The sequence below is a fragment of the Rhinopithecus bieti genome, unplaced genomic scaffold (assembly GCF_001698545.2).
Source record: "Rhinopithecus bieti isolate Rb0 unplaced genomic scaffold, ASM169854v2 scaffold_2453, whole genome shotgun sequence".
In the NCBI taxonomy this organism is placed as follows: domain Eukaryota; kingdom Metazoa; phylum Chordata; class Mammalia; order Primates; family Cercopithecidae; genus Rhinopithecus; species Rhinopithecus bieti.
In genome coordinates this window covers 6,210,191-6,228,752 of record NW_016804447.1, presented here as the reverse complement: position 1 = coordinate 6,228,752, position 18,562 = coordinate 6,210,191, and the positions used below count along the sequence as shown (strand labels likewise).

General features: G+C 39.6%; 1 protein-coding gene across 1 annotated transcript in view; it reads right to left on the bottom strand.

Annotated features, from left to right (window-relative positions):
* LOC108527194 (E3 ubiquitin-protein ligase UHRF2) overlaps positions 1-18,562 on the bottom strand; it is an 85,502-nt gene that overhangs the window by 37,495 nt on the left and 29,445 nt on the right. The window contains exon 4 of the mRNA XM_017868344.1: positions 16,310-16,528. Within this exon, the coding sequence (XP_017723833.1) occupies positions 16,310-16,528 (219 nt within the window). The remainder of the gene's footprint in view (positions 1-16,309; positions 16,529-18,562) is intronic.

The following is an 18,562-nucleotide window of genomic DNA, read 5'->3' as shown; positions in this document are numbered from 1 at the left end:
CTTTTGGCTGGATATGAAATTCTGGGTTGAAAATTCTTTTCTTTAAGAATGTTGAATATTGTCCCCCACTCTCTTCTGGCTTGTAGAGTTTCTGCCGAGAGATCTGCTGTTAGTCTGATGGGCTTCCCTTTGTGGGTAACCCGACCTTTCTCACTGGCTGCCCTTAACATTTTTTCCTTCATTTCAACTTTGGTGAATCTGACAATTACGTGTCTTGGAGTTGCTCTTCTCGAGGAGTATCTTTGTGGCATTCTCTATTTCCTGAATTTGAATGCTGGCCTGTCTTGCTAGATTGGGGAAGTTCTCCTGGATAATATCCTGCAGAGTGTCTTCCAACTTGGTTCCATTCTCCCCATCACTTTCAGGCACACCAATCAGACGTAGATTTGGTCTTTTCACATAATCCCATATTTCTTCAAGGCTTTGTTCATTTCTTTTTACTCTTTTTTCTCTAAACTTCTCTTCTCACTTCATTTCATTCATTTGATCTTTAATCACTGATACTCTTTCTTCCAGTTGATCGAGTTGGTTACTGAAGCTTGTGCATTTGTCACATAGTTCTCGTGTCATGGTTTTCATCTCTATCAGTTCGTTTATGGACTTCTTTGCGTTGTTTATTCTAGTTATCCATTCTTCCATTCTTTTTTCAAGGTTTTTAGTTTCTTTGCATTGGGTACGTAGTTGCTCCTTTAGCTCTGAGAAGTTTGATGGACTGAAGCCTTCTTCTCTCAACTCGTCAAGGTCATTCTCCGACCAGCTTTGTTCCGTTGCTGGCGATGAGCTGCGTTCCTTTGGAGGGGAGATGTGCTCTGATTTTTTGAATTTCCAGCTTTTCTGCACTGCTTTTTCCCCATCTTTGTGGTTTTATCTGCCTTTGGTCCTTGATGATGTGACGTACTGATGAAGTTTTGGTGTGGGTGTCCTTTCTATTAGTTTTTCTTCTAACAGTCAGGCCCCTCAGCTGCAGGTCTGTTGGAGTTTGTTTGAGGTCCACTCCAGACCCTGTCTGCCTGGGTATCAGCAGCGGAGGCTGCAGAAAACAGAATATTGCTGAACAGCAAGTGTTACTGTCTGATTCTTGCTCTGGAAACTTTGCCTCAGAGGAATACCCAGCCGTACGAGGTGTGAGGTATCAGTCTGCACCTAGTGGGGGATGTCTCCCAGTCAGGCTACTCAGGGGTCAGGGACCCACTTGAGCAGGCAGTCTGTCCATTCTCAGATCTCAAACTCCGTGCTGGGACAACCACTGCTCTCTTCGAAGCTGTCAGAAAGGGACATTTACATCTGCAGAGGTTTCTGCTGCTTTTTGTTTAGTTATGCCCTGTCCCCAGAGGTGGAGTCTACAGAGGTAGGTAGGCCTCCTTGTGCTGCGGTGGGCTCCACCCAGTTCGAGCTTCCCCACAGCTTTGTTTACCTACTTAAGCCTCAGCAATGGCAGGCGCCCCTCCCCCAGCCTCACTGCCTTGCAGTTAGGTCTCAGACTGCTGCGCTAGCAATGAGGGAGGCTCTGTGGGCATGGGACCCTCCCGGCCAAGCGTGGGATATAATCTCCTGGTGTGCCATTTGCTAAGACCCTTGGTAAAGCGCAATATTAGGGTGGGAGTTACCCGATTTTCCAGGTGTTGTGTCTCGGTTTCCCTTGGCTAGGAAAAGGAATTCCCTTCCCCCTTTTATTTCCCAGGTGAGGCGATGCCTCGCCCTGCTTCAGCTCTTGCTGGTTGGGCTGCATCCACTGACCACACTGTCCGACACGCCCCAGTGAGATGAACCCAGTACCTCACTTGAAAAAGCAGAAATCACCGTCTTCTGTGTTGCTCACGCTGGGAGCTGGAGGCTGGAGCTGTTCCTTTTCGGCCATTTTGGGCACCCCCCACCAGATTATACATTTCTTGGATAAACAGTCAAAATTCTGGAGGCTAAAATCTAATCTGATAGAAGGCCAATCAGTGGCGGTCTGGGACCAATTCTGCAGATGGTAGTGGTAACTGTAACAGGACCCAAGGGAACTTTTAGGGGTGATGAAAACATTCTGTGTTTTGGTTAGTGGTGACAAGTGTATATCCATTTGTCAGTGTTCACTATATTTAAGATACACTTAAGATAAGTACACATTACTGAATGTAAGTTATACCTCAAAAACAATTTTCAAAAGACAGCATGGAAGCTTACTTACTGAAATCTTTCGGCTGTATTCTCCTCCCCTATTTCTAACTGGACCCCTTTTTCCTTTGTCTCTATTCTCCTCATCCTACTTGGTGCGGATCCTATTCCCACCCATTGCTTCTCAATATGGAGCTTTAGTCCTGGAATGGAGTTTTAGCCGACCAATTGAAAGAGTTTAAAGAGTACTCTAGTCCCTTCAGATCTTACTGCAAACTGCTTGTACTTAATCATACTGGGGTGAGTCAGGAATCAGGGAGTAGCTTAGCTGGATAGTTCTGGGTTAAGATCTTTCATGAGATTGCAGTTAAGCCATTGGCCAGGGGTACAGTCTCATGTAAAGGCTCTACTCAGCGAAAATAAAAAACCTGCCTGAATAGCCTCATCACATGCAGCTGGCTTCCCTCAGAGGAAGTGATCCAAGAGGGTGCACCCAAAATGGAAGCTGGTATCTTTTTAAAACCTCATCTTGAAGTGGCATAGCATCACTTACACCATATTCTGCTGGTCACAAAGAGTCACCCTAGTAAAATATGGCTGAAAACCACATGAGGGTGAGTATTAGTAAGTAGGAATCATTGGGGGTTACCTTAAAAGATGGCTACCATAGCTGCTATTTTCAAATTAGTTTGCTGAACTAATTCATTATTTGGAATTCTTGGGCGCAACAAACATTTCTCTTGCATAGCCACTGATACTACACAGGTCTTGAAACTTTCCACTGTTTATCCCACCAGCTATTTTGGGGCTTATGATACCATACTATCCCGTTTCATTGTAGATGTTGTCCATGAGTTTGTTAATTAGATAATTTACTAATATTTTGCTCTATATTACCAGCACATTTAAGGAGATCTGAAAAGTCTTTGCTATTGACATCTTCTTATAATCCCAACTATCCATCTCTTTTCAACTTCTGTGACTTTATATTTAAGGAGTCTTTCTTAAGAGTAGTATGTGGATTTTTTATTTTAACCTACTTTGTTGATCGTTGTCTTGAAATGCTTTACTCACACACAGTTAATATAATGGCTGATACAGCTGTGTTTGTTTCTGCCATTTTACTGTATGTTTTCTACTTATCTGCTTCTTTTAGTCACAATTGCCTTCTTTTGGATTAGACTAATATTTATTTTTTTCATTTTCAGTGTGTTAATTTGTTAAAAATCTTTTATTTTTAGTAGCTGCACTAGAGATTGGGCTATGCAAACCTGATATAATCTACTTTAAATTTTACTTTCACTACTTCCCCAATGATGCCAGAATCTCAGAACTTCATTTACCACCCCCATCTTCTGCATTATTGTTGTCATGCATTTTTTCTATGTATTTTTTAAAGTTCACTATTTAAAAAAAAAATTACTTATACTTACTCATACATTTACCCTTTCCCTGCTCTTAATTCTGTCCTATATTTCCATGTTTCTATCTGGAATCTCCTTCCTCTCACTTAAATTACTCCCTTTATTATTTCTCCTGGTGCCTGTCCGTTCGTTGGTGGTGAATTCTTTCAGGTTTTGTTTGATAACATTTTTATTTTGGCTTTATTTTTGACAGGTATTTTCATTAAAAATGTATTTTAAGTTGGGAATTTTTTTATTTTATTTTTTGAGATGGAGTCTTGCTCTGTCACCCAGGCTGGAGTGCAGTGGCACGATCTCAGCTCACTGCAACCTCCACCTCCCAGGATCAAACGATTCTCCTGCTTTAGCCTCACAAACAGCTGGGGTTATAGGTGCATGCTACCACACACAGCTAATGTTTAAATTTTTAGTAGACACAGGGTTTTGCCATGTTGGCCAGGCTGGTCTTGAATTCCTGACCTCAAGTGATCCGCCCACCTCGGCCTTCCAAAGTGCACGGATTATATAAGTGTGAGCCACCGCGCCCGGCTGGGAACGTTCTTAAATTAGTATTTTCACATGCCATTCCACTGTCTCCTAGCTTAAATTGCTTCTAATGAAAACTTGGTCATCTTCCCTGTGTTTTTATCTTTAGTTTTTAGCATTCTTATTTGTGATATACCACTGTGCATTTTCTTTATATTTATCCTGCTTAGAGTTTAGAGAACTTCTTTGACCTGGACTGATATCTTTAATCAGTTATATTTTCAAATACTGTTTTCACTCTACTCTCTTCTTTAGGAACTCCATATATATATATATATATATATATTTAATTTTTTTTGGAGACAGAGTCTCGCTCTAGTGGCGCAATCTCGGCTCACTGCAACCTCCACCTCCCGGGTTCAAGTGATTCTCTTGCCTCAGCCTCCCGAGTAGCTGGGACTACAGGTGCCTGCCACTATGCCCGGTTAATTTTTATATTTTTAGTAGAGACGGGGTTTCACTGTGTTGGCCAGGATAGTCTCAATCTCTTGATCTCGTGATCCACCCACCTCGGCCTCCCAAAATGCTGGGATTACAGGCGTGAGCCGCTGCGCCCCGCCCTTACTTGTTATTAAATCAATTTAACAAGGTCTTACTTTCTTATTATAATTTTCAGTTCTAAAATCTCCATATAATTATTTTGTGAATTCCAATTCTCAGTGGAAATTCACCATGTTTTCAGCATATTAATCACAGTTACTTTAAAGTCTCTCTGATAACTGGAATTATCAAGATCACCTATGGGTCTATTCCTATAATTGGCATTCCTTCTGTTTTCTGATTATGTGGTACCGTCTTTTGGTGGGATGGCATTTTTGGCTCATGGAGCCAAAAGCTTCAGATATTATCTTATATAAAGGAAAGTTCAAACCTTCCTTCTGCTGGTGAGATACTGTGGTGGTTTAACATTTAATCAGCATCTAAGCTGAGTCAAGGCTGGTTTACAGTCTTGAAATAAGATTTAGTCTAACTGCATGCCTTAGCTATACAATTTTCTTTTTTGTTTTTTTGAGATGCTGTCTCAACTCTGTCACCCAGGATGGAGTGTAGTGGCACAATCTCGGGCTCAACCTCTGCCTCCCAGGTCTAAGCGATTCTCCTGCCTCAGTCTCCCGAGTAGCTGGGGTTACAGATGCATGCCATGACGCCCGGCTAATTTTTTGTATTTTTAGTAGAGACGGGGTTTCACCGTGTTAACCAGGATGGTCTCCATCTCCTGACCTTGCGATCCACCCGCCTCGGCCTCCCGAAGTGCTAGAATTACAGGCATGAACCACGGCACCCAGCCAGCCATCCAGTTTTCAAACTAAAAGACCCACATATTCTGTGGAGCCATTACACCAGTTACCCTAAAATCTAGTGTATGCCTTCTAAGACTGCTGAAAATGCCACTTCTTACTTACGTTTCCAACCTCTTGCCCAGCAGAAGTCCAGTATTCAACCAAAGCTGAAAGCAGGCCATATGCTTGAGGCATCCCAAATATCTGCCAAAAGCTCTACTGATTTCTCTTTCCATCCGACTCCTAGCTGCTCTGAACTAGATTTTACACTGCATCCAGAATTAGCATATTCCCCAGGGACAAAACACAACTACAAAGCTACCTGCCTTCTGAGATTCTTACCTCTCCAGAGACATACCCACAGTGGTTCTCTTTGATTCTCTCATGCATTCAAAGAATGACTATTTCATCAGGCTATTCTAGTTGTTTTAGCTAAAAGCACTAATCTACTGCCAGCTGTCCCACCCTATCTGGAAAACAGGTACTTTCCATGTACTACTTTAAATGATTCAATAAATGTCACAAATTCAAGGCCAAAGCCACTTTTTCACTTATTTACCATTTTTGTTAAAGGCTATCAAGACATTATTTATGCACAAAACTAAACACCATTGATCATAATAAAAACATGCATATAATCAATTCATTCCTCAAGAAATATCCTATTTCACTGAATCTAATGGGCTGATAATTGTAAAACAATTTATGAGCTATGAAAAAAAACTAGACTGAAATCAGGCAGTCTAAGAACTCCCAAATAAAGCTGGAACACCAAATGATAAATGGCAACTATAAGACACGTTATGTAATTTCAACTAAGAAAAAAAGACTGATTAGGTATCTAAGGAAGACTTTCAAATAAAGCTTAGACACCAACCCGTTCTCACAGTTAAAGTGAGAAATAAGTCACCTTGCAGATAAAGAAACATTCTTGTTTCAATACTGCCACTGAGTATAAGGGGAAAAAAGCATCCTCCAAGAATTAAATGATAAGCTAGGATTCAGTCCGGTTCAGAGACCTGAATTCATGCTACCCATGTGGTGTAAAAGGCTCAAGCAGAGAATTTAAGTTAAAGTTAAATGGCACTCCCAAGTGACTGGTAGACAAGCAAATTCAAATCTTCGAAAGAATTCAACTTCAGTCAGCTCAACAGCAATTTTAAGACACATTTTCATTTCAGAGATGTTAAAATACAAAAAAAAAAAAAAAAAAAAACTATTCTCTCGGAATCTATGAAATACCATACTGAAAATCTACTATAACTAGTGCCTAGAACAGGGCCTGGCACACAACAGCAAACAAAAACAAAGCATTAACATTCCAGTGGTGTGACAGGCAGAACAATGGGCCCCAAAGAGGTTCATGTCCTAATTCCAGGAACCTATAAATATGTTACCTCATATGGCAAAAGGACTTTGCACATTAAAACCTTGAAATGGGAAGATTATCCATGCAGACCCAATATAATCACAGGGGAAGGGGAGGCAGAGGAGAGAATATGAAGGGGATGCATCCACAAAAGAATTGTAAAAGAGATGCAACACTGTTGGCTTTGAAGGTGGAGAACAGGTAATAAGCAAAGGCATGTGGGAGGCCTCTGAAATATGGAAAAGGCAAGAAAATGGGTTCTCAGAGTCCACAAAATGAATATATCCCTACTGACAATGATTTTGCCTACTGAAATCCAAATCCATTTAAGATTTCTAACCTCCAAACTGTACTATGATTTATTGTTTAAGATACTATGTTTGTGGTAATTTGTTGTAGCAGCAATAGGAAACTATACATGTGGGGTCATAAATAAAATAAAGAATTCAGAAAACTCAGAGTAAGGGAGAATTTAAATAGCTTATGTCTGGTATGTATGTGATTTTAAAAGGGTGAGCAAGAAAGGTCACTCTGAAGATACTTTTGAGCAGAGAACTGAAATAAGAGACAGAGTAAGCCAAATCAGTATCTGCATAGGGGAGAACCTCAAGTACAAAGGCCCCAAGGCAGGAGCATATTTGCGTGACCGAGCAACACACCGAGGCCAGCATGGCCGAAGCACAGTGACCTGTGACTTATAACTTGATATGCATATTAAGTATGTATCCTGTAAGAAAGGCTTATTAAGTATATCACTATAGAAATTTCTTAAGTATGAAAAAAATTTAGTAAATAAACTCCATAAAATGACACCAAACCTAAAATGTATCTGTAGGTTTTCTTTTTTTTTTTCCGAGACGGAGTCTCGCTCAGTCGCCCAGGCTGGAGTGCCGTGGCGTTATCTCCCCTCACTGCAAGCTCCAGCTCCTGGGTTCACGCCATTCTCTTGCCTCAGCCTCCCGAGTAGCTGGGACTACAGGTGCCCGCCACCACGCCTGGCTAATTTTTTTTTTGTATTTTAGTAGAGACGGGGTTTCACCTGTTAGCCAGGATGATTTTGATCTCCTGACCTCGTGATCCTCCCGCCTCGGCCTCCCAAAGTGCTGGGATTATAGGAGTTAGCCAACACGCCCAGCCCTTTTCTCTTTTTTTTTGAGACAGAGTCTCACTCTGTTGTCCAGGCTGGAGTACAGTGGTGTGATCTCTGCTCACTACAACCTTTTCCTGGGTTAAAGCGATTATCCTGCCTCAGCCTCCCAAGGACTTGGAATTACAGGGGTGTACCAGCATTCCCAGCTAACTTTTTTGTATTTTTAGTAGAGATGGCCTTTTATCAAGTTTTCCTAGACTGGTCTAGAACTCCTGACCTCAGGTGATCTGGCCGCCTCGGCCTCCCAAAGCGCTGGGATTACAGGCGTGAGCCACAGCACCTGGCCCTAATTTTATATTTTAGTAGAGATGGGGTTTCACCCTGTTGGCCAGGCTGGTCTTGAACTCCTGACCTCAACTGATCCACCCGCCTCGGCCTCCCAAAGTGCTAGGATTATAGGCGCAAGCCACCATGCTTGGCCTTTATCTGTAGTTTCAGTAAGGTAAATTAATTTTCTTGCTATAGGATTCAAATACTACTTTACTTATGAAAATCTAAATCAGCATAAGTTCACATGGTACTAAATATTGTATTACAATAGTAAGTGAACAAATTATTTTAAAATGTTTTGAATTCCAAACTTTTCAATTTTTTTCAAAGCTAAAATAAACAGAAAATGACAACATGAAAATAGAATTTGATGACTAGAATTAGTTCAAGCATATGCACTTTTGGCACTCACAAATTAAAACAGAAACAAGCATGAACTTTAACTCCAAGTTCCCTTATCAAATATCCAAGGCAGATTAAAATCACATCCTCTATTTGCTTCTTCCTTTGCACCTTCAACACAATAGAGAGGATCAAAGCTGAAGATTAGTTCTTTGTAAGTCTAACAAACTGATAGACCTCTGGTGAGAATGGTCAAGAAGTCACAAACTAAATTCGGAAATAAAAAACATCATAACAGATTAACACATTAAAAGATGTAGTTACTCAACAAATTTATGATAATAGATTTTAAAATTTAGATGCAATGGATAAATTCCTAGAAAATTAAATTCTAGTTCCAGAAACAGAAAACATGAATAGTCCTCTGATCATTACAGAAACCGAATCAACCATAAAAGAACCATCCCACAAAGAAAAGTCAACCCCAGATGACTTTATTGAGAAGTTCTACCAAACATTCAAGACAAGGACACAAAACTCTACCATAAGAAAAGAAGATTCCAAATTATTTTGTGAAACTAGTATAAATCTGCGAAGGACAGTGAGATAGGAAAATAAACATGCAAATTTCACACACTAATACAATGCAAAACCCTACACAAAACACCGTCAAACCAAATCTAGGAGAGCATATCCACAAAATACCTATATCAAACATTATAGTTATGGATGAAATTTTGTATGTTTTCTCTTGGAAAGCAGGGGAAAAGATGCCTGTTATCACTACTTCTTCTCAACAATGTAATTCAGGCCCAAATGGTAAATAAGGACAAGAGGAAGAAATCAAAAGTAAAGAAAAGACAAAATCTCAGAATTCACAGATGATTATAATTGTAAACATTTTGAAACAATCTACATGTAAATTAAAATTAGTAAATCTAATAAAGCTACTGAATCCAAGATCAAAGGATACTTGTATTCCTATATACCAGAAAGAGAAAAGATGACTGGAAAATTCAAATGAAAGTACACAGAGCTAAGAACATACAAAACCTACTTGAAGAACAAGGAAGGATCATGTGCTCTGTTGTATTATGGAAGCGTAGAACTGATATAAGGATACACAAAAAACAGACCCATGGTACAGAATAGAGAAGTCAGAAGCATTCATCAAATATAAGATTCTTGATATGACAGAGGTGATACTGAAGATCAATGGGAGGGAAACTGGCTTTTCAATAAACAGTGCTAGGAAAATGTTTACTCATATGTATTGAGTTAAATTAGACCCTTACCTCACACTGTACACAAAATCTACTCCAAGTCAATTAAAGACCTAAAGAAAGGCAAAACCACAAATCTTTTAGAAGGTAATAAAAGAGTATCTTTAAGAAAGACACAGAAAGTACAAGCATAAAGGAAAAAAACTTTCTTGAACTCTGATAACCTCAACTGCATTAAAATTAAGAAAACTACTATTCAAACATCATAAGGAGAAAAGACAAGCCACAGAATTAGAAAAGGTATTTCTGCCACATATAACTGAAATGGCCTAGTCTCCATAATTAGAACTCCTAAAATGAATAACTTTATTTAATTAACAAAAAAAGTCAGCAAATTGGAACAGGTCCTCACAAAAGATATATCCAATTTGTCAATAAAATATGAAAAGGTTCTCAACCCCATTAGGAGTTACAGAATTGCAAATCAAAGCCAAAATGAGATACTATTACATACCCACCTGATTAGTGGAAACTGAAGTCTGAAAAAACTAAGCATGGATGAGAAAACAGAACAGGAACTCTCATACTGTTGCAGAACTGTAATCTGGTACAGACACTTGGTTCTACCTACTCAAGTTGAAGATGCAGATTCTACAACCTAGTAATTTAAATCCTAGGCATGATACACTCTACAGAAACTAATGCACACAAGTGCCAGGATATAGGTATAGGTACAAGAACATCAATGATGGCAGCATTGTTTCTAACAGCCCCAAAATGCCTATCAACAGCAGAATGCATTTGTTCTTTCAACCTGTTATCCATTCTTACCAGTGAGGATAAAAGATTTCTAATCATTAAAAAAAAAAAAAAATTTCTCTGGATGCGGTGGCTCACACCTATAATCCCAGCACTTTGGGAGACCGGGGCAAGCAGATTGCCTGAGCTCAGGAGTTCAAAACCAGCCTGGTTTTGAACAAAAAATGAAATGGGCATGGTGAGGTGCACCTGTAGTCCCAGCTACTCCGGTGGCTGAGGCAGAAGAACTGCTTGAATCCAGGAGGTGGAGGTTGCAGCGAGCCAGGATCGTGCTACTGCTATCCAGCCTNGCCACCATGCTTGGCCTTTATCTGTAGTTTCAGTAAGGTAAATTAATTTTCTTGCTATAGGATTCAAATACTACTTTACTTATGAAAATCTAAATCAGCATAAGTTCACATGGTACTAAATATTGTATTACAATAGTAAGTGAACAAATTATTTTTAAAAATGTTTTTGAATTCCAAACTTTTCAATTTTTTTCAAAGCTAAAATAAACAGAAAATGACAACATGAAAATAGAATTTGATGACTAGAATTAGTTCAAGCATATGCACTTTTTGGCACTCACAAATTAAAAACAGAAACAAGCATGAACTTTAACTCCAAGTTCCCTTATCAAATATCCAAGGCAGATTAAAAATCACATCCTCTATTTGCTTCTTCCTTTGCACCTTCAACACAATAGAGAGGATCAAAGCTGAAGATTAGTTCTTTGTAAGTCTAACAAACTGATAGACCTCTGGTGAGAATGGTCAAGAAGTCACAAACTAAATTCGGAAATAAAAAACATCATAACAGATTAACACATTAAAAAGATGTAGTTACTCAACAAATTTATGATAATAGATTTTAAAATTTAGATGCAATGGATAAATTCCTAGAAAATTAAATTCTAGTTCCAGAAACAGAAAACATGAATAGTCCTCTGATCATTACAGAAACCGAATCAACCATAAAAGAACCATCCCACAAAGAAAAGTCAACCCCAGATGACTTTATTGAGAAGTTCTACCAAACATTCAAGACAAGGACACAAAACTCTACCATAAGAAAAAGAAGATTCCAAATTATTTTGTGAAACTAGTATAAATCTGCGAAGGACAGTGAGATAGGAAAATAAACATGCAAATTTCACGCACTAATACAATGCAAAAACCCTACACAAAACACCGTCAAACCAAATCTAGGAGAGCATATCCACAAAATACCTATATCAAACATTATAGTTATGGATGAAATTTTGTATGTTTTCTCTTGGAAAGCAGGGGAAAAAGATGCCTGTTATCACTACTTCTTCTCAACAATGTAATTCAGGCCCAAATGGTAAATAAGGACAAGAGGAAGAAATCAAAAGTAAAGAAAAAGACAAAAATCTCAGAATTCACAGATGATTATAATTGTAAACATTTTGAAACAATCTACATGTAAATTAAAATTAGTAAATCTAATAAAGCTACTGAATCCAAGATCAAAGGATACTTGTATTCCTATATACCAGAAAGAGAAAAGATGACTGGAAAATTCAAATGAAAGTACACAGAGCTAAGAACATACAAAACCTACTTGAAGAACAAGGAAGGATCATGTGCTCTGTTGTATTATGGAAGCGTAGAACTGATACAAGGATACACAAAAAACAGACCCATGGTACAGAATAGAGAAGTCAGAAGCATTCATCAAATATAAGATTCTTGATATGACAGAGGTGATACTGAAGATCAATGGGAGGGAAACTGGCTTTTCAATAAACAGTGCTAGGAAAAATGTTTACTCATATGTATTGAGTTAAATTAGACCCTTACCTCACACTGTACACAAAAATCTACTCCAAGTCAATTAAAGACCTAAAGAAAGGCAAAACCACAAATCTTTTAGAAGGTAATAAAAGAGTATCTTTAAGAAAGACACAGAAAGTACAAGCATAAAGGAAAAAAACTTTCTTGAACTCTGATAACCTCAACTGCATTAAAATTAAGAAAACTACTATTCAAACATCATAAGGAGAAAAAGACAAGCCACAGAATTAGAAAAGGTATTTCTGCCACATATAACTGAAATGGCCTAGTCTCCATAATTAGAACTCCTAAAAATGAATAACTTTATTTAATTAACAAAAAAAGTCAGCAAATTGGAACAGGTCCTCACAAAAGATATATCCAATTTGTCAATAAAAATATGAAAAGGTTCTCAACCCCATTAGGAGTTACAGAATTGCAAATCAAAGCCAAAATGAGATACTATTACATACCCACCTGATTAGTGGAAACTGAAGTCTGAAAAAACTAAGCATGGATGAGAAAACAGAACAGGAACTCTCATACTGTTGCAGAACTGTAATCTGGTACAGACACTTGGTTCTACCTACTCAAGTTGAAGATGCAGATTCTACAACCTAGTAATTTAAATCCTAGGCATGATACACTCTACAGAAACTAATGCACACAAGTGCCAGGATATAGGTATAGGTACAAGAACATCAATGATGGCAGCATTGTTTCTAACAGCCCCAAAATGCCTATCAACAGCAGAATGCATTTGTTCTTTCAACCTGTTATCCATTCTTACCAGTGAGGATAAAAGATTTCTAATCATTTAAAAAAAAAAAAAATTTCTCTGGATGCGGTGGCTCACACCTATAATCCCAGCACTTTGGGAGACCGGGGCAAGCAGATTGCCTGAGCTCAGGAGTTCAAAACCAGCCTGGTTTTGAACAAAAAATGAAATGGGCATGGTGAGGTGCACCTGTAGTCCCAGCTACTCCGGTGGCTGAGGCAGAAGAACTGCTTGAATCCAGGAGGTGGAGGTTGCAGCGAGCCAGGATCGTGCTACTGCTATCCAGCCTGGGCGACAGAGCGAGACCCCGTCTCCAAAAAAAAAAAAAAATTTCCATCCATAAGCCACAATGGCTCCTTTTTAGCTACTGTGTTCCTAATGTTTCTAGTAAAAACTTTAATGACAAAGAATACTTTACATTGTATTGTACTGTTGCGATAGCCATCACATAACCATTCTCTTTATCTAACTGGTATTTGCCTATTAATAATTTCCACTCAAGTCTTTTTGTTTGTTTGTTTTGAGATGAAGTTTCACTCTTGTTGCCCAGGCTGGAGTGCAATGGCATGATCTCAGCTTATGGCAACCTGCGCCTCCCAGGTCAAGTGATTCTACTGCCTCAGTCTTTCGAATAGCTGGGATTACAGGCATGCACCACCACACCCAGCTAATTTTGTATTTTTTAGTAGAGACAGGGTTTCACTAGTTGGTCTCAGACTGGTCTCAATCTCCTGACCTCAGGTGATCCACCCACCTTGGCCTCCTGAAGTGCTGGGATTACAGGCATGAGCCACTGCACCTGGCCCACTCAGTCTTAGTTCCACTTCTAAAGCCAGTGTATTCCCACTCTTAACTATACCTCAGGATCACTTGGGAAAACTTTTTTTTTTTCTTTGAGACGGAGTCTCCCTCTGTAACCCAGGCTGGAGTGCAATGGCAAGATCTCAGCTTACTGCAACCTCTGCCTCCCGGGTTCAAGTAATTATTCTGCCTCAGTCTCCCATGTAGCTGGGACTACAGGCACGCACCACCACGCCTGGCTAATTTTTGTATTTTTAGTACAGATGGGGTTTTACCATATTGGCCAGGCTGGTCTTGAACTCCTGACCTCATGATCCATCCACCTTGGCCTCCCAAAGTGCTGGGATTACAGGCATGAGCCACTGCGCCCAGCCGGGAAATCTTTTTTTTAACAGCAAGCTTTTTTAGCTCAATGCTATGTGTGCCATTATTCTATTGTGTACACCTGAACACTCAAATAGGTTATAAGACTCCTAACGTAGCCAATTTATTTAGGGGCTTTCTCCTTCATGATTTGCATCCCTATTAGGGTTTCAAGTTGTTTAGAAGTCTGTGACTGAGCTATACCCTTAGTCTGGCAATAGAATCACACTTTTGTTTGTAAGAAGTTCTGAAACCTGTTTTCTAAAATGTTAAGTTTTCAACACCTCGCATTTTTAAATCTCAGTCAGCAAACTTTTCCCACAAACAGCCAGAAAGTAAGTAGTTTTGGCTTTGCAGAGAAGATGGTCTCAGTTGCAACTACTCAGCACAAAAATAGCTATAGATAATACGTAAATCAATGGCCATTGCTGTGTTCCAATGATACTTTATTTACAAAAATAGGCAGCTAGTGGGCCATAAGCTTGCCTATCCTTGCTTTAGATTTTAATCATTGTTCCAAGATCTGTCACCTTGTATCACTAATCCAGTTAATCAGAACTTGACAAGAATATTCGTTTAGCTGCTTATTATTATTATTTTTAAAAACACAACTGTCAGGGTTATTCTAAAACCCTCAGTGCTCAACACAACAAATCTAATAATTTATTCTAAAGAAAAGAAATGCACAAAAATGCATATACGAGGATGTTTATGTAATTACTGATAATAGAGAACTGGAAACCATTAATAGAGATTTTATTTATTAAAAAGTAAATTAGTGACTAGTCAGCAAATTATTCAGAAGCAGCAGACACACAGAGAGAGTGACAATGTTTTCCAAAGTGTAAAACAGTAACTCAAATAACGCCTAGTACTTTATCACTTCAGGAAACATCTGAAAAGTATTTCTTAAAAAATTAATGATAGAAAGCTGGGAGCAGTAGCTCACGCCTGTAATCCCAACACTTTGGGAAGCAGAGGCGGGTGCATCACTTGAGGACAGGAGTTGAGACCAGCCTGGCTGGCATGGTGAAACCCTATCTCTACTAAAAATATAAAAATTAGGTGGGTGTGGTGTCGTATGCCTGTAATCCCAGCTACTTCGGAGGCTGAGGCAGGAGAAGTGCATGAAACCAGGAGGCGGAGGTTGCAGTGAGCCAAGACCATGCCACTGTACTCCAGCCTGGGCTACAGAACAAGAAAGAAAGAGAAAGAGAAGGCCGGGCACAGTGGCTCACACCTGTAATCCCAGCACTTTGGGAGGCCGAGGCAGGCGGACCACGAGATCAGGAGATTGAGACCATCCTGGCTAACATGGTGAAACCCCGTCTCTACTAAAAATACAAAAAATTAGCCTGGTGTCGTGGCAGGCGCCTGTAGTCCCAGCTACTCCGGAGGCTGAGGCAGGAGAATGGCGTGAACCCGGAAGGCGGAGCTTGCAGAGAGCAGAGATCGCGCCACTGCACTCTAGCCTGGGCGACAGACCGAGACTGCGTCTCAAGAAAAAAAAAAAAAAAAAAAAAAAAGGAAGAGGAGGGGAGGGAAGGGGAGAGGAGGAGAAGGAAAAGAAATGACTGAAATATCTGAGTGATTTGATTCAGGTGACATTTTGCATTCTGAATTCTCTTCATTAAGTTTAAATTCTGTAAGTTGAAAATTACCATGAAGGAAAATTACTGCTAGTCTGAGAAGTCCAGCAGACAGCTGGTTAAGTAGTCATCCACTGCTATTACATCAACACAGATCACAGATCCTCATAGCAATTATAGTTACTAAGTTACTAAAATGCTTTTACATATTGCTTTGTTCGATCTATAAGAAACCCATGAGGTAAGAATTTCTGTAATAAAACACTCAGTTATTTCTAACATTCTACCAAATAGTATCTCCAACCTTAAAGTCGAAGATCTAAGCCACGCTAACTTTTAAAAATTCTTAAGAATTTATAAAAATATTTTCCTTCAGTATGGAAATTTCCATCTTTTATAGACTCCATCTTTTTTTACTAAGGTGCACGTGCTTAATACCTAAAAATACATTCCTTCATTAATTCCGTAATTAAACGGCACCAGTGAAGACAATCTTACCCCAGGAAAATTTTCACACGAAGTTCTTTTTTGGTCCTCGAGATTGTCTTCAGTGTGGTAATTTCTGCATCAAACCAGAATCCTCTTTGTCCAGGACTTTCTACATTATAATTAACCATTACCACATCACCAATATTTAGTTCATTCCATTTCAAAATGGTTCTAGCTCGTGGTCTAAGATCTTTGACATTCATTTCTAGAGTACCGCTTTCTGGGTATCTGAGGAGAGAGAAAACCATAAAACATGGCTTATGATTATCAAAGACAACTAAAGTTTTATGCAATGCACAGAAAAACCTAATTTACTGAGTTAATCATCAAAAAGAAAGAGTAAAACAGGTTGCAGTGTCCTTAAATAGCAGGGGTTACTTCATGTTGGGTTCTCACCTGTACTGTGATACCTACAGGGTAGTTACTGTAAGTATGAGCATGAACCCTCTCCCCATTCCCACTAGGCCTTGGAGATGTGGATCTCTTCATGGCTTGCAGGTTGTCAGGCAAATAAATGTTCAGCCCACATTCAAGAACCACAATCATCTACTTTGAGGGAGCTATATGCTATTTTTTCTAGAATAAACTATAAGTAACATATCTATTCAGTCACATATTACTGTTGTAATCTAGATATTCTCAATGAGAGACTGAATATTCGTAATGGCACTTAAATGATATACACTCATGATTTGACTTCCCAGAGCGAAACAATTCTTGCTAAAGTCTTATTAAGACATTTACTGCTAGCTGGGAAAAGTAGGGGACTGGGAAGGGTGATAAAAACACAAGCTCTTGCTCTACATGCTCTACATTCTTTTAACCCAAGTTTTGTTTTGGTTTCTGAGACAACGTCTCACTCCGTCACCCAGGCTGGAGTATAGTGATGTAATAATAGCTCACTGTAGCCGCAAACTCCTGAGCTCAAGAAATCCCCGATCCTGAGGTGCCTGAGTAGCTTGTACTACAGGCACGCGCCACCATACCCAGCTAACATGTTTTTCTTTGGTAGAAGCAGGGTCTTACTATGTTGATGAGGCTGGTTTTGAACTCCTGCCCTCAAGCAATCCTCCTGCCTCAGCCTCCCAAAGTACTGGGACTACAGACATGAGCCACCATGTCAGGCCCCAAGTTTTTTTGTTGTTTGTTTTTGTTTTTGTTTTGAGATGGAGTCTTACTCTGTCGGCCAGGCTGGATGGAGTGCAGTGGTGAGATCTCGGCTCACCGCCACCTCCTGGGTTCAAATGATTCTCCTGCCTCAGCCTCCTAAGTAGCTGGGATTACAGGCATGTGCCACCACGCCTGGTTAATTTTTGTATTTTTAGCAGAGATGGGGTTTTGCCACATTGGCCAGGCTGGTCTCGAACTCCTGACCTCAGGTGATCCACCCACCTCAGCCTCACAAAGTGCTAGGATTACAGGCATGAGCCACCATGCCCAGCCCCAAGTTTAAGTTTTAACAGGACTAGATGATGGCCCTTCTGATCTTTGTACAAGTTCATCAACTTGTGCCATTTGCAATACTTATAAGAACATGAACCTAGCATGTTCCAATAGCCTCCATTTTCCCTGAAAGAGAAAAGAAAGATTCCAGTTTCTTTATCTTTTTCTTTCTTTAATGTATACTTTAAGTTCTTGGATACCTGTGCAGAACATGCAGGTTTGTTACATAGGTATACACGTGCCACGGTGGTTTGCTGCACCCATCAAACCGTCATCTACATTAGGTATTTCTCCCGATGTTATCCTTCCCCTAGCCCCGCACCCTCCGACAGGCCTCACTGTGTGATGTTCCCCTCCCTGTGTCCATGTGTTTTCATTGTTCAACTCCCACTTACGAGTGAGAACATGCGGTGTTTGGTTTTCTGTTCTGTGTTAGTTTGTTGAGGATGATGGTTTACAGTTTCATCCATGTCCCTGCAAAGGACATACATTCATCCTTTTTTATGGCTGCATAGTATTCCATGGTGTATATGTGCCACATTTTCTTTATCTAATCTATCACTGACAGTCTTTGGGTTGGTTCCAAGTCTTTGCTATTGTGAACAGTGCTGCAATAAACATACATGTGCATGTGTCTTTATAGTAGAATCATTTACAATTCTTTGGGTATATACCACCCAGTAACAGGACTGCTGGGTCAAATGGTATTTCTGGTTCTAGATCCTTGAGGAATTGTCTTCCACAATGGCTGAACTAATTTACACTCCCACCAACAGTATAAAAGCATTCCTATTTCTCCACATCCTCTCCAGCACCTGT